Below are 15926 nucleotides of genomic sequence, written 5' to 3' on the forward strand. Positions count from 1 at the left end.
AAACCTGTTGGTAGTCAGTGTTCTTTTGGTATTGATGATATCAACGATATAATTTATGACAATAAAGATAAAATATTGTCATTTTGCCCAGCCCTAGATAGACCAGTTCTTGTTTAATACTGATGTATTTATTGTTTGTATATGTGCTAACCTACCTTACACTCATCGCCTCTGCAGTTGTCAGTGCTATTTGTAGTACTTTAGAAAAAGGTTGCAGTCTGGGGATAAAACGAGCTGTTAAAGTGTGATATGGCATTCACTGTTGCAGCGTTTGGCATGTATTGTTGCAAAACAGAATGAACACCAAATCATAACATCATTGATGTGCTTTTCACACAACATAAATGCAATTCATAAGAAGACATAAAAAATATTTTTAAGCAAAAAAAAAAACCCAAAACAACCAGTGAACCTACACGTCTTCTGAGTTCATATGTAATGTTAAAACAGTGGCAAATCTGAAAAACATGTTTTATTTGGGTACTATATGCCATGAATGGATTTAAAAAAGTGCATTTTAGGTCAAAACTGTCTCAAAAAATCATGTCTAAGACATCATGCATCAAATCAAAACCATTTAATGTAAGAATTTTGTGTGAAGGAGCTTTTAGAGGCTTTAAAACCTTCAGATATCTGGTTCCTATCACCACCACTCCTATCACCACAATTGTAAACAATTCTTATTGAGCTTGTTTCCTGAGAACGCAGCATTTCACATCATACCACTCTGAATGACTTTCTTTACATCTTAAGGATTTAAACTATGCAGAAATTTTGAAAAATTGGAGGAATACCCCTTTAATTTGTCTTTGCCTTCTTCTCAAGTCATTGTATTTAAAGCCTGACCTTGGACTGGCACTGCAGATGCAGCCTTTTCAGGCCCACTGAGACTCACTTATGCATTCCTCTGAAAAAAGGAGGAAGACCAGGAAAAAAACAGACTCCCATTGCATAAGCTGATCTGATTCTGCCAGATGGATCCTACCTGGCTGAGTAAATCCACTGAAGTGTCTAGGTGGAGTGAAGGCTATTGATTTGGGAGAACACACAGGTCTCAGGATGACTGACAGGGCCAGATGTTCTGATCTGACATTGTGTTGAGATCATTTGTGCGCTTTTATTGAACATGAGGCTGTTAAACTCTCACCGTGAATCCATATAAATTTTTAGACTTGGCGGATTGGCTGCTGGATTTCCCTACAAAGCACTGCATGCTTCGTGTATTATTTGTCTCTTCTCTCCAAAGAAACAGTATTTTTGAGTTACTTGCTTGAGTTTCTTCCTTCTGTCACTCCCAGTGAAGCGAGGAATGTATTCGGAGCTGAACGTTTGTAAGAAATAGAATGCCACATTCCGAAGGCATTAAAAATGATATGCAAAAAAGAAAGTATGTAAAATTAGAGTGACGTGAAATGCTTCTGAGAACGTGGAAGGATTAGAAGGTTTTTCCAGTCTGTAGCTTAAAGATTATGACATATGCTAAAGTGAAAATGTCATGTCTGAGGCTTCACGTAAGCGAATTTTCCATATTAGCAGAAGGTTTCTTTTGAACCTCTGGACGTCTGACTGACTTTCTGCTTTGTGCTTTGTTCCAGCAACTTCACGGCAACAACGTCCATTTCACTGACGGCTATGAAATAAAGGAGGACATCGGCGTCGGCTCGTATTCAGTCTGCAAACGCTGCATCCACAGAATCACCAGCGTGGAATATGCTGTTAAAGTGAGGGAATTTGGACTTTTCTTGCTTTGATCCTCTCCCAAAATAGCATTCAGTGGCAGTAATAACTTTATTTCGGTAGCACTTTTCATACATTGAGCAGGATAAGTTGACAGTGGTTTCTGGGGCAGTGCTGTGACAGGTTTTGTTTTCGTTTCAGATCATTGACAAAGCTAAGAAGGACCCGTCTGAGGAGATTGAGATCCTTCTGCGATACGGACAGCACCCGAACATCATCACTCTGAAAGATGTGAGTCATGTTTGAAGAAAAACAGCTCAATTGTGCAAACTCACACTTCACATTTCTATGTTGAAGAACATCATTCTTGGCAGACTGGGGGTCTCACCCTGTACTGTAATTGTGCAGTTCCTATCACAGGGGTGTCCAGTCTTATCCACAAATGGCTGGTGTGCCTGCTGGTTTTCCTGACCTGTTGTATACTCAAAGAATCATAATATAAGATAAGACAATAAAGGATTTTATCTATATCGAATATCTTCCACAGAAAAAGGAACTAAGTTTCAAAATGTTTCACTTGCAATATTGTTCTGAGGTTTGGAATCACTTGTCGTATTAATAATTGTTATTTTATTCGATAACACCTTATACAATGTAGTTTGAAATATTACAAAGTAGATACCAAAAGATGTTTTTAGAGGTCTGCACAGGTGTGAAATCGAAGCCTGACCCCGACCCTCACCACGACTGAAACCCAACCTGACCGATACTGTTAAATTTAAAGCCCGAACCTGCACAAACACGGTTTTACAGAGCTTTGCTGTATTACTAAACACTGGATTCGGCTGACATAAAATGTGATGCTGGGATTAACTGGTATTTTTCACACGTGCGTTAGCTGTCAGTATATTTTTTGTGAAATTGCTGATTGTACCTGACGGAGAACAGATCCACCTTCCTCTGATCAGCTATTATCCCCTCAGATCGACAAGTAGAATCAGACACACTCATACTTGATTGACCCTTTGAGGATAAGATCAATCAACACAACACATCCATCTCATCATCCACGGTTTCATTCAGAGCACATTCACCTATTCCTCAAACTCAGGAGCTTCTCCAAATGCAGCACTACGTTACGACAAAGAGAGAGAAAGCGGAGAATGCGAGAGAGCCTGAAAATCTACTACATAAAAAATCACTCATTTGAAAACAAACCAAGCTACAAGAGAAAAATCAGCCCAAACTCGTCAGGCTCAGGTCGAGTAGCAGACGTCTAGTTTTATTCAATATTTTAAGTTTTGGGAACTTCTAGAAATTATTACATGGTGAATTATTTGCTATGATTATTTTATAGTACTTTCTTGTCAGGTTATCTACCGTGAGAGGTGATCACCATTTCGAAGGAAGCATGTAATGCAGCATTCTCAGTAATTATGGAAAGAAATCATCTGCAGCTCCTCTCATCATTCTCATCTTTAATTTCTTAACATTTGACAGGTCCCTCCTAATTATCTGAAACTTGTGTAGCTGTGGAGCGTATTCAAGTCATTTCATGCATGTTTCTGCAGCAAAATTGGTTTTAAAGTAATGAAAAGAGTGAATACTAGTGTATGTGCATATGCTCATATGTGTATGTGTGTATTCAAACACTGTACTCAAACTGAAGCACAACAGTATGACCTTCCAAGCCTAGGATCTGTCTGAGAGGTCAATCTAGGAGTCCATTGCCTGAGGACCTGAGAGTACACTGAATATTGTAAGGGCAGCAGAGCTGACCCCAATAGATCTGTGCTCCACCATGCATGGCTTTGAATGTGAGCAGCAATTTGTAAACACGTGATGATACTGGTATTCATATTAATGAATAGGGTGATGTGCAGCTAGAAACCTATAATCAAGGCATAAAGCTAACCCCATTCGACATTCACCTCAGGTGCCTCGTCCTCTCCATGCTACCTAAACCGTGATGTGACTGACCCTCCTTTTTAAAATGATGTTGTGGTTGCGTAAGCCCTGCACTCTGCTGGCTGGCCTCTGGCCCTGAGTGCAGTCCTGCAGTGGGCCGGAGGGAGGGAGAATGAGAGAGTGCTGTGTTGTGTGCTTCTGCAGGTCTATGATGACGGGAAGTATGTGTACCTGGTTATGGAGCTGATGCGAGGAGGAGAGCTGCTGGACCGAATCCTGCGGCAGAAGGGCTTCTCAGAGAGAGAGGCTTCAGCCGTGCTGTGCACCATCACCAAGACTGTGGAGTATCTACACTCACAGGGGGTGAGTTCTCTTTCTCTATTTCACATACATGTCAGAATCAAACTTTATTGGCCATGTGGAGCACTGTGCAAAAGTCCACCTATTCATTTATTTAATTTCTAGTCAAAATGGCCATAAAGCTTTTCATTTTTCAGTGTCAAAAAAGCTGGAAACATATTTAACAAAAATTACACAAAAGCCTCCAACACTAAATATAATACCAAATCTGTCAGTGTTTAATTGGTCCACTCTTTGCTTTTGTCATTATGATTCCCTTCAAATAGACAATAACATTCACACCAGCAACTCACCTCAGCTGCCTCCCGTATTTCTTTCTCATGTGCATGTAAGGTGGCTAAGGAAGATACTGCTGAGGAGATTAGATAGAAGATAATCCACTTGCATAAGGAAGAAGAAAGTCAAAGGAAAATAAGTGAAGAAACAGTTTCCAAAACTGAAAACTGGAAAAGGGCCCATAATTTGGAAAACTGATTTTTCCATTCACTCATACATACCATTCACTTCTAGTCCATTCAGTCTATATATGAAAACTAAGAAAAACAGCCTGTTTTTTGTGATGTCACTAAAAGCCACTTATACTGAATGTATAAGGAGTGTTTCAGCCTGGACCACTTTTTGAGAGAGGAACAGTGCAGGGCAGCCAATCAGAACAGAGCTCATTTACACAAATCAGTCTTAAAGGGACAGTAACGAAAACATCCTGCTTAATAAAGGGATAAAAAGAGGTTGGAAAATGTTGAAGTAAAAATGAAGCAGGACTGTTTTTGGCATATAAAACCACACTATTGTTATAAGTGGCCCTCATGGGGAAAAATAAAATCCACGAATATGCAAGATATGGGCCCTTTAAAAGATAAAAAATTACCCCTATGTAGATCCACACACATAAAACCTATTAAGGGGCTCTGTTCTGTGCACAGAGCTGAAACTGAACACGTTTCTTTCATCTAAGCTATCGGTTATATAAACATTCCTCTTACTTTTAGCCTATTGGATATCAGAGGATTCTTCTTCGAGCTGTTGCACTGATCTTTTGTAGGACACCCACTCCTGAGAAGAGTAGCAATCGTGCTGAATTTCTTCCATTTGTACACTATCTGCCTGACCGTGGACTGATAAGAGTCCAGATTTTATTTATTTATTTTGTTTACTGTAACTCTTTACAGCATTATGAGCATCAACAGCTTTACTTCTGAGATCCTTTGAACTCTCTATTGATTGGCCCATATTCCACTTGAACTGATTCCTCTTGTAAATAGCTGGGGTGTTATTGTTATATGATGCGGCAGCTCAAACCTACCCCGAATTGACATTTGAAGCGGTCATTATCCTAGAAGTTCACATACTTTTTCCATTAATGACATTGACTGTTTGAAGCATTTGTTCAGTAGAGATATGGCAACATCAAATATTGTTTGCACTCTTTGTGAAATGATGTCTTACTGAATTAGTGTGAGCATTTCACGACTAGCTGGTGAAGTATTAAAAAACTGTATACATGCATGTGTTGCATCACAGTATTTCATTTAATGACCATCACTGTGGCTTTACCTTCCTGCCAAGGTCGTACATCGAGACCTAAAGCCTAGCAATATCCTGTATGTGGATGAGACGGGAGACCCAGAGTCCATCAGGATCTGCGACTTCGGCTTTGCCAAACAGCTCCGAGCTGAAAACGGCCTCCTTATGACCCCCTGCTACACTGCCAACTTCGTAGCACCGGAGGTATTGAAACATTCTAAATTCTTTCTATGACTGTTTTTTTAGTGGACGTCCAGCAGGGTCTTTATATAACAGCCAGAAAGAAGGCATAAAACCTTCAAGACCAAAAAAGAAGAAAGCAGCACAGTCAAATATAACTGTCAAGTAGTGCTGGGCGTCATTACGCAACAGTATTAATATTTAGCTTTAGCAGTGTTGATAGACACAAAAATGTAGTTTACTGTAATTTATACAACAGTTAGTTCCGGTCACGCAAGCTGATTTCGCCATAACATCACGTTTTTTTCACAAACACTGTATCACTCCACTGAGACGCCGTTGCTAAGCAATGAGTTTAACATGCTGTAGGAGACGCTCACGCCATTTGGACAGTTTTACTTCTTACTTTGCCACAAACAGAAAATGGATACTTTTAAGATCACATTTGACCGTTAGCCGATTTGGTCCGACTCTGAAGATGAGACTACACTAAATTCCCAAACTGTCATCACCACTGAGTAGCTTTTCAGTCGGCAGCTGTGACAGAAGAACAGCTAAACAACCTGGAATCAGCCAGAAATGAACCCAACACCATTCGCCAAACTAAATGGGCTGTAAGATGCTTTACAGACTGGCTGGAATAAAACAACATCAATATTGATCTGGCAAAAATGACAAAACTGAGCTAAACTTGATATTGCGGCAGTTTAATGGCTCAGTACTTCAAAAGGCGAGGCTTACAGCAGACTGTGCAGCGAGTGAGCGGAGTTTGTTGCTCTGACGGAACAACAAGCTGCTTGTTAAGGAACTATAATTTGGTGGAAGGAACTGCGAACATTAAAGCATATTAAACGCCGCGTTCACGACCCAGTTTATTTATTTATTTATTTTTTATATATATTTATATACATTTATTTATTTATTAGCTGTTGTATAAAAGCAATAGAACACTCAGATTTGTGTGTTATCGCGAATAACATCATGTTATTTCATGATAACACACTCCCTCTCGTGTTCTATTGCTTAAGTATGTATTTTGTTGGGTGCTTCTGGTTGCTTTGAACAATTAACAATTGAAAATACATTGTAACGTTATCGTCATCGTAAAGTTATGTCTAGTTAGTATTTATTACACTGTGCAAGTTTCCCTTTGGTGCAGTTTTAAGAGAAGCAGAGCAGAATAAAACAGTCCAATCAGAACAATCTCTGAGACACTCTGTGACCATAGAGTGGCACCATTAAGCATGGGTTCATTAACTTTTTAAATTTAAGCTTAAATACCATCTTATGCTATGATACTGGAATACATTTGGAATATAATGTGCCAAAACTCAACACAACACCAGTCCAAGTGCTGATTAAAAAACACACCTCTAGCCAGTATTAGCTTCCTTTTGTTTCTATCATTGAATACAGAACAGAGACATAAGACCACTGAAAGTAGTATTTGACTCTCGTTATGCCATGACATGCTGTGATGTGACCCAAATAGCCTGTATCTGCTGCAGGTTCTGAAGAAGCAGGGATACGATGCTGCCTGTGATATCTGGAGTCTGGGAATCTTACTGTATACCATGCTCGCAGGGTGAGTGACCTGGTCTCCACACCCTCTCACACTAACACGCTCATGAATGTCAGTGTGCCTTTTAAAATGTCACTCCAAACAATGTTATGACAAAATATAAAACACAAAACTAAAACAAATGTACGGTACACTACATGTGTCTAACTGTGTTCATGAGTGATATGGCAGATATATAGCATCACAACATTAAGTGATGTTTTCATGATACACAATATACGCCGCAGTATGTTTTTTTCTGAGGTTTGTTTGAAATGGGCAAAAAGCACCAGTCAAACAGTAATGTAAGACTTAAAATAAGGCTTTGAAAAACTAAATTTACAGAATTCTATACAATTGTATGTATGTAATCATGGTTTGCAAAAATAAACTGTTGAAGACGGGACAGGAGGAAAAATCCAACAGTTAATAAAAATAAATTATAAGACTGCAATCAACCAAGACCAGAATCTGCAGACTTTTACTCCAAACTCATACTCAGCATTCATTCGATTTGATATTCTGATTTTGACTCATCTGTGTTGCAGTTTTATGAGGTAAATAATGTGAGGCAGGTAAGAGCACTCGCGCTGTATTTTAATTCTACTGCCACAAATGAACCAAAATATTGTAATTATCGTAATTATCATAATTATCTTAAAATAGCATAATTATGCATTAGTCATTGAACTAAATAGCCAGTCACCTTTTACTTTTTTAGCCCTGTATTTGATTCATGTTATTTAAATAGGCAATGATTTTTCATTTGAGAACTTAAAATTCCCATTAAAGAGCAGATAATGTTATTTACATTGTGCCTTTGGCTAATAGAAAGTACTGAAAATGTTCATTCAATGTTCAGTCGGCCACACAATCAACGATACACCAATTGGCTATAAATATCGCTGCTGTCTGAACAAAACCTTGTATCTCCAAAATAGTAACTTTACAGGAGAAGCAAAAAACATACTTCACTTTTAATGTAAGTCAATGGAACCAGACTTTTTTCCAAGTCATTTTGGGCCGTTTTGTTTTTTCTTTTGGTCCATTTGTCATGAAATTTACATACAATGTAAAGGGCAACAGACATTTTCAAATTATGCCAAAAACTGAAAAACAACAAAAAATGGAGATACGAGGTTTTGTTCCGATATACATGATTAGTGCATCCCTTTTAGTGGCATAATAGTCTGACATCCAATCAGCTGCTTGTTACTATGCAGTTACTACTGTTGCTATACACTGGTTATTGTTGCTGTTTACAGGCTGTCTATAATTCATCTAAATTTGTCTTTTTCATGATCAGCTGTTTAATGTTCTTGAACTACTGACAAAGATGACGATGTACTGATGTAAAGAAATGCATCCTGATGTAATTATCAGCTTCACAACACCTCAGGATTAGGTGTCCTCCCTACTTGAACATACCTGAGTCACCTCATTGACTCGTTATTAATCCCTTCCTGAGTCGAATCACTGAATCAGGATCAGGAAAAACTCTAAACCTTGTGGTTCTTCAGGTAGCACACCAATAGAACTGGATACGAAGATATAAAATACCATAGCACTGAGTAAGTGTGTGGAAAAGGTGATGCAATACATATTTATATCACAAGTCTAGGCCCCAGTAAGACAAACACTATTGCAGCATTGCAGGCTTTCGCACAGGCGTTACATGAGCTTCCCCATTAACGTATTCAAGACTGGCTACTCACTGAGGTTGGACATTTTAGAAAAGAGCTCATCCCTGAGGGAAGCGTGTAAGCCACTGTGAAGTGGAGCATGAATTTTAGTTTCAGCTCTATTATTATTAAAATGCAGGTGCTTTTTATGACTATTTATATGCTTTGCTCAGTCTCACAGCTGCTGTTATAAATGCAGGAGAGAGTTCATTTTGCTTTATTCAGGTTTGTTTATAGGTTGATGCCGGTTCTGTTGTTCTCGCACTGAAAGCGCTACTGCAGACGCATTCAGGCATTTAATGTGAACTTTCTGTCTTTTCCACCAGCGTAAAGAAAGGAAGTTCAGTGTTTAGTTCAGTGTTCCAGTTTGGCTGATCATATTGAAACTGATCATTATCATTATCGTTAAATTTTCTAAATTAATTCCATATTACTGTTAAAGGGGAATTCCACCCATTTTTCAAAATATCACCAGTAGTTAAGATGTAAACAGAGTGGTTTAATGGGAAATGTTCCATTCTAGAGAATGGTGTGCTGGTGGTTGGAACCGGACGTTTGAAGAGTTGAATGGCTCTAAAAGCTCCACAGAAAGTTATTACATAAAATGGTTATGAATACACTGCCTGATGACTAAGACATAAAACCACAGAAGACACGTATAGAGTCACTGTGGCTTTGAATAGTAAATAAAATGGCTATATCTGTGTTGTAGTCATGGCGACCCCTGGTTTCTATCACCACCACTGTAAAGAAATCTGAGTCAGTAAGTTTCTCTACAGTGCACCATTTCACATCAAACCACTCTGAATGACTTTGTTTACATCTCAGCGAGATGTATTTCTGAAGAATCGGTGGAGTTCCGCTTTAATTCCCCATAGATATTCCTTGTAACTTTGAGCGCTGATCTACCCAGATTGCACAGATGTGTTTCAGTCTGTTAAGGCTTATGACCGAAGTTAAAACAACTGGTGAAATCTGTAGTGCTGCAGACTTCCATAGCACAGATATTTGAAATATGCTCCCTCGAGTCGACAGCTTGGCCTTGTGGGAGTGATACAGCCGCAAAGCCGTTCATGCAACACCTGTCCATACTTTAGATGAAATCTGCCGCTGACCCATCTCCCTGTGGTACAAACAAGTGAGAACACTATTCAGAAGCTATCTCCCTCCCACCGCCGCTCGTACAAGGACTAATTTCTGAAGGGTCGCAGGGATTACAGGGTGAACCTGGGTCACATCAGCGGCCGGCACACAGAGTAACTGTGCTATCGGGAATCGAGCCACGCAAAACAATTTAATGTTCCTGTCCGTTTGTTGAGCTTTAAATCTCCGTGTAATCAGGACATCTGAAAAGCCGTATTTCATCTCGTTTAACCTGGCCACATGCGGCGGCTAAATATAGCACCTAGAAAGGTTTTAACATAATGGAAAGGAAAAAAAAAAGGAAATAGAGTGTTTTCTGTGATCTCTCTTGCTTTGTTTTGCCAGTAAGACTCAAGCGAATGTAATTTTGCCTTCTCAACCTTTCACACACTCTCTCCCGACAGGTTCACACCCTTCGCCAACGGGCCAGATGACACCCCGGAAGAGATCTTGGCCCGAATCGGCAGTGGCAAATATGTCTTATCTGGCGGGAACTGGGATACAGTGTCTGACGCTGCTAAGGTTAGAGCACTCTCGTCTGTGTTCATGAGAAAACATTTGGTCAAATATGGAGTAACTCCATCTAATTTTGATATTCATGTATTGGTTCATGAATGCTTAACTGTGGAGCAGGAAAAAAAAGTTTTTGGTCGTAGAGGATTCAAGAAGCAAGTTAAAAATATTTCTGCGCACGTGGTTTTGGAGAGGGGGAAAGTGCACTCATTCCCCCTTATGCAGGCAACAGATAATCAAGTCTATCAGAAAATTGTGCCCACTTCACCAAACTTTAGTAATTACTTTTTCCCCTTTATGGCAAACTTGTGGCCATTTTTTGATTGCTAGGGTCTTGTGACTATTTTGGCAATTTGAGACTGTTTGAGCCCAAACAAGAAAAATGTGTCTTGTTTTGGGTTTGTTCACGTCCTTCTGCACAGTCTGCTATTGTTGCCCTGGGAGACGAGGAGGGGCGAAGTGGATGACACCAGACTTAAGCAGACAGGAACTGCATCACTTTTCATTGCATTGACTTAAATAGGCATGCACTGCCTTGGTTTACCTTAAATACGATCTTTGTTATGGATGAAAGTGAGTGCAGAGCGTTAGCTTACCTTTTTAGGTGACTGTTGTTGCACAAAAATGTATCATCATGCGGAGCAAAACATAAAGCGCTGATGGATGTTGGTGGGTTTACATGTTGGATGAGTAACAATGGATTCTGGCTCTGATAAGGTAGCCTTATAATGAGCTCAAGCTACAGCTTAACTGGTAACACTGGATGCTGATGGAGACTCATACAGGTGTTATTTACCTCTTTAGCGGATAATGTGGCATCATTAGTTTGTCAGAGAAATATATTTTAACTGGCTTCTGGGCTTAACATCAGCCTATCCTGTTAAGCAATAAAAGACACACCATCTCTACCTTCTCAGTCACGTCCTTATCAGCATGTCCTTGGCAACACGGCGGTGTTAAGGTGCTTGCTTGCAGAGCAGCAAAGCATAACAAAACATACTTAGTTGCAAATATAAGCAAATTCAGTTTTATAGTTGTGTTAAAACATAAAATCAGCATATATGCATATTTTCTCCATCTTTCGGTGATGAAACACAACAAATACCTGAGTAGTGATTTCATTATTTGGATACTGGCACCTCAAATTAAAGTTACCTGTGTTCATTCCTCATTTGGAGGTACATTCCATAACCGCATGACTCATGTAATTGTTGGAATTACTGTGGTATGATCTCACATAAAAACAATCCTCTGTAAACTCTGTTTTCGCAGGATATTGTGACTAAAATGCTGCACGTTGACCCTCACCAGAGGCTGACCGCCCCTCTGGTTCTCCGCCACCCCTGGATCGTAAATCGAGATCAGTTATCTCAGAGTCACCTCGTTCGCCAGGACGCGCAGTTGGTCAAGGTAGATTTTATCAAGGCTGCCCAACATTACATCTTTATACAAACCTTTGCCTTATTGGAGGGGGGTCAGGCTCTTGTCCTAAGGGTCCCCAAGCCTGCACAGATTCGTGTCCTTCCTCTTCTAATAGTCAACACAAGTCTATAGAGCTGATGAGTTGAGTCTGATGTGTTAATAAAGGCAGAATGCTGAACTCTGCAGTGCTGTAGCCCTTCAGGACAAGTCTTGACACTCCTATTGTAAATTTGTTTGTCCTTTGTAATGTGATAAGATACAATATCGCCTCCACCTGGTTGTCTGAAAGATTGCATCAGTATGTAAAGGTCTTAGGTAGAGGCTTAGTTTTACCAGTTGAGGTTGTGTAACGGAATTTGTAACGGACTAGTCGAAGACTGTCCAGACTTACTCGCCAAGGGTCAGTGCGGCTGCAGACTTTCATTACAACAATGCAGGTGCGTCAGTGACCAGTTCTTCGAACACTAACTGATAAAACAAGAGGAAAAAAATCCAATGTATCCCTGCTGTATAGAAATGAAACCAGCGACCACACCAGCCCTTTGTGGGTAAGATTGGACATTCATGGACTAGCAGATTCATACAGGATAACATATCTGTAAAAAAGGCCATGACTTGAAAGATTAGTTATTACACCAGTTACATCAGTTTAATTTCAGAAGTATTACAATTATTAATAGAGCTCTGGGTGCAGCCTATTACAGAAGGTCATTCACTCTGGAATTATCAAAGTGCATCTAAAAATGTTGAGTCATAATTTGTCAAATATTTCTTTTATTATTATATTATTATTGTTATGCCCATGAAGCTACTAAAAGGAGGAGCGTTCCTAAACCTTTACGATAATTAAGGATACAAAAATATGCACGGCTATGCAAATTGCCTCCTACTTTCCAAACTCTGCCTCTTTCCCCCACTGTCCTACGAGCAAGACGCAAGATTGGGAATTGAGCGAGTAGAGCAGAAACAGCAAATAAGCCTAAGCTTCACAACTGACCTGCCAGAAAGTGGTCAACCATCAAAATCAACAACAAATGCTAAATGTTAAGCAGAGAATACAGTGGAGTTGGCTTTGCTAGCACTAGCTTGGCAGGCTAATAACTTAGCTCAACACACCACAGTAGGTTAGATTGTGTCTTTCCGTCACTCCATCACCAGCCAATCACTCATTCCTCTAAACTTGTGTCAGTGAAGCATTGGTGATCCTGTGTTGTGGTGTGTGATGCTCTCTTTGCCTGCCAGCTAAGCTAACACAGCCTCTTTTGTTAACAACGTCAGTAAAGTGAAGCAAGAGTAGCTTAGCTAACAGCTCCACATGCAACAGCAAAGTTTCGCTCCTGCAAATGTCTAAATATGTGTCAGTGAGGCTTTTTGCAGGAATGAAACCTGTGCTGTGGTGTGTGAATCTGGCTATTTGCTAAGCTAGCACTACCTGCTACTACATCGCTAACTTAGCCAGGCCAGGACACTAACAGTTCTAACTTATACACCATATTTGACAGAAAGAGTGGAATATAAATTTGACAACGTCAAAAATACACCATTTTTTAATCTATTTAACAAACTGCAAACTGCTCAACTTTACGTTCTTCTTTAGCTGCAAGTTGCCGTGTCATAATCTTCTTATTAGCACATTTTAGTATGTTTTAGGACAGTGATAGTTTCGCTTATTTGTGGCTGCTGCGTTCGACCGAAACTCTGACTTCCGACTAAGAAAGATGAAAGGTCGCCCTCAACTGGGAATTCCTACTCAGAATGTCGGGATGATATTCTCAACTCCCAGATCAGGGTGTGACGTTGAATCAACGTGGCTGCTCTCATCGTCAATAGTCAGAAAGAATCATTTCTCTACTTTTAAATGAGATTTGCTTTAGATCAGCCAATATACAGAGAGTTGTTCTAAATCTGTATCACTGTAAATTTATAACAGTGATGATGAAGTTTGCAGTTTTGAGAATGTAGATGAACGTTAACATAAATCACTAATGTTAGGTGGCTAGCTTGTCGCTAACAGTCCTTGCTTTCATGGAGCCATCTGTGTTTTTCCCCACTTTGTAGCACAAACGCGCAGAAGTTGAAAATAACTTAATTCTAAGCTCTGACTTCTCATTTCCAAGCCAAGTAGAACACAACATAAGCTGATATGTGCAGGAGGTCTTTAATGTCAGACAGATATTGCCAGTTCATATTGGACAAATGCTGCCTTCAAGTCCTGTCGAAAATATCGGATTTATGAGATGAATGCACAGGAATGCCACCACAATGTCGTATTTACTAGTGGGAAACTTGGATTTTTCAGTGAGCCCCGAGTTTCCGAGTCAACAAAAAAGCAATGATAACCGCTGATAAACTGGCTGTATTTCAGTTATTAATCAGCCACAACCTTAACACTGCAGGCTAAAACCATCCACACATGGAAACATGTATATAAGCACGTTATGTGACACATCAAACTGCATAAAAAAAACATTACTCTTCTCTAAGCATCCTCTGCTCTTCACTTTGCTGCAGTAATGCAAAACACACAGACTGTCTTTCATGACAGAAAAACAAAAAAATCCAGAAACATTATTTCCAGGGTATCCATCTCATTCCCAACCAAAACCACTTGAACACAAATCAAGTCATACTTACAACCTCTGAATTCATAATAAAATCACAGATCTCACTGAAATAAAAGTACCTCTACAAGTAAAACTAAGCCACCAAGTTTGGACTTGTCACGTTATACATAAGGCCAGTGTGAAGTGATTTAACCACTGTGACAGATGAGCTCTTCAGCAGTGTATTGTTTGACCTCCTAGGGGGCGATGGCTGCCACGTACTCGGCTCTCAACCGAACGCCACAGGCTCCGAAGCTTGAGCCTGTCCTCGCATCCTGTCTGGCTCAGAGGAGAGGCATGAAGAGACTGACATCCACTTGCCTGTAGCTCGCCATCCACAAACAGCGTCCCCTACGAGCTGTGAAGATATCCGAGAGCCCGGCCTTGGAGAAGGAAGCAGGCGGACCCCCAGAGCAGAAAGCAGAGCAAACAACGTGTCCACTGAGGCTGAGCAACGGCAGAATTTCACAACGGATTTGACTCCACACACACAGCTTCTGGAAGCTCAGAGGCAGATAGCTGCTAATATTAATGCTGAGGTCATTAATATTAGATCTAGAGCTCCTGCTGGATTTCTTTGTGTCACTGCTGTCAGGTGTAGGTCTAACTTTGTGAAGGAAAGGCACTTAACCTGTGCATCATAGTGATGGAGCAAGAAGTTTAGAAGAAGTTTATGTCACTAACCAAGAGCACAAATCGTAGGTTGGTCAGAAACCTGGTCTGTCAAGGCCTTCACTGCTTGCTGCACGCTAACTAAGCTATGTTCAACAGCTGGGGTGAAACCGCTGCCATTCAAGCGTACACCCACATATATGTTGTATGGTTTGGTGAGCAAGATTTTTGAGTAAATTGGTTGATTTTATGACCCTGGCTCATGTCGGCGTCCAATTAAACACAAATCTGGCGGACCGAAAGAGAAGTAGCAGCAATTCACGTGGTGAAACGTAATTAACATACTAACAATGAACCTCTTGAGCAGAAATTACCAGCATTATTGACTTTTTTTGACAATACAAACAACATGCATGCGATGTAAGTGACTTTATGAATGAAAAAAGGAATTGGTGTACATACTTCTCACTTGCCGCAGGAAGCGCAGTGAACATTTTGAAAGTTGTGAAACATGGTTCACCCTTACTGTGTAGTCCTCTTTTTATTATGTGGCTTCTTCATCAACCGTCTCTTTTTCCTTTGACTTATTGGCTTATTTTGTTTTCCTCAGTTGTGGTCTCCTGCCATGTAGAGATCATTTAGCTTATTGCTAGCTCTTTATGCAAAACAAGAATTATTTTTTTAAAAAAGATGCTTTCATTTGTGCACTTATTTATTTATTTATTCACCTATTTATTTATT

At 39.9% G+C, this 15926-nt stretch overlaps 1 protein-coding gene across 1 annotated transcript in view; it reads left to right on the forward strand.

Annotated features, from left to right (window-relative positions):
• The window catches only part of rps6ka2 (ribosomal protein S6 kinase, polypeptide 2), a 62045-nt gene extending 46119 nt beyond the window's left edge, over positions 1-15926 (forward strand). The window contains 8 exon segments of the mRNA XM_036573717.1: positions 1596-1721; positions 1879-1968; positions 3790-3948; positions 5512-5673; positions 7158-7234; positions 10440-10557; positions 11821-11958; positions 14775-15926. Coding sequence (XP_036429610.1) covers positions 1596-1721; positions 1879-1968; positions 3790-3948; positions 5512-5673; positions 7158-7234; positions 10440-10557; positions 11821-11958; positions 14775-14900 — 996 coding nt within the window. The 3' untranslated portion in view covers positions 14901-15926.

Source organism: Colossoma macropomum, unplaced genomic scaffold, assembly GCF_904425465.1.
Source record: "Colossoma macropomum unplaced genomic scaffold, Colossoma_macropomum, whole genome shotgun sequence".
NCBI classification, from domain to species: Eukaryota; Metazoa; Chordata; class Actinopteri; order Characiformes; family Serrasalmidae; genus Colossoma; species Colossoma macropomum.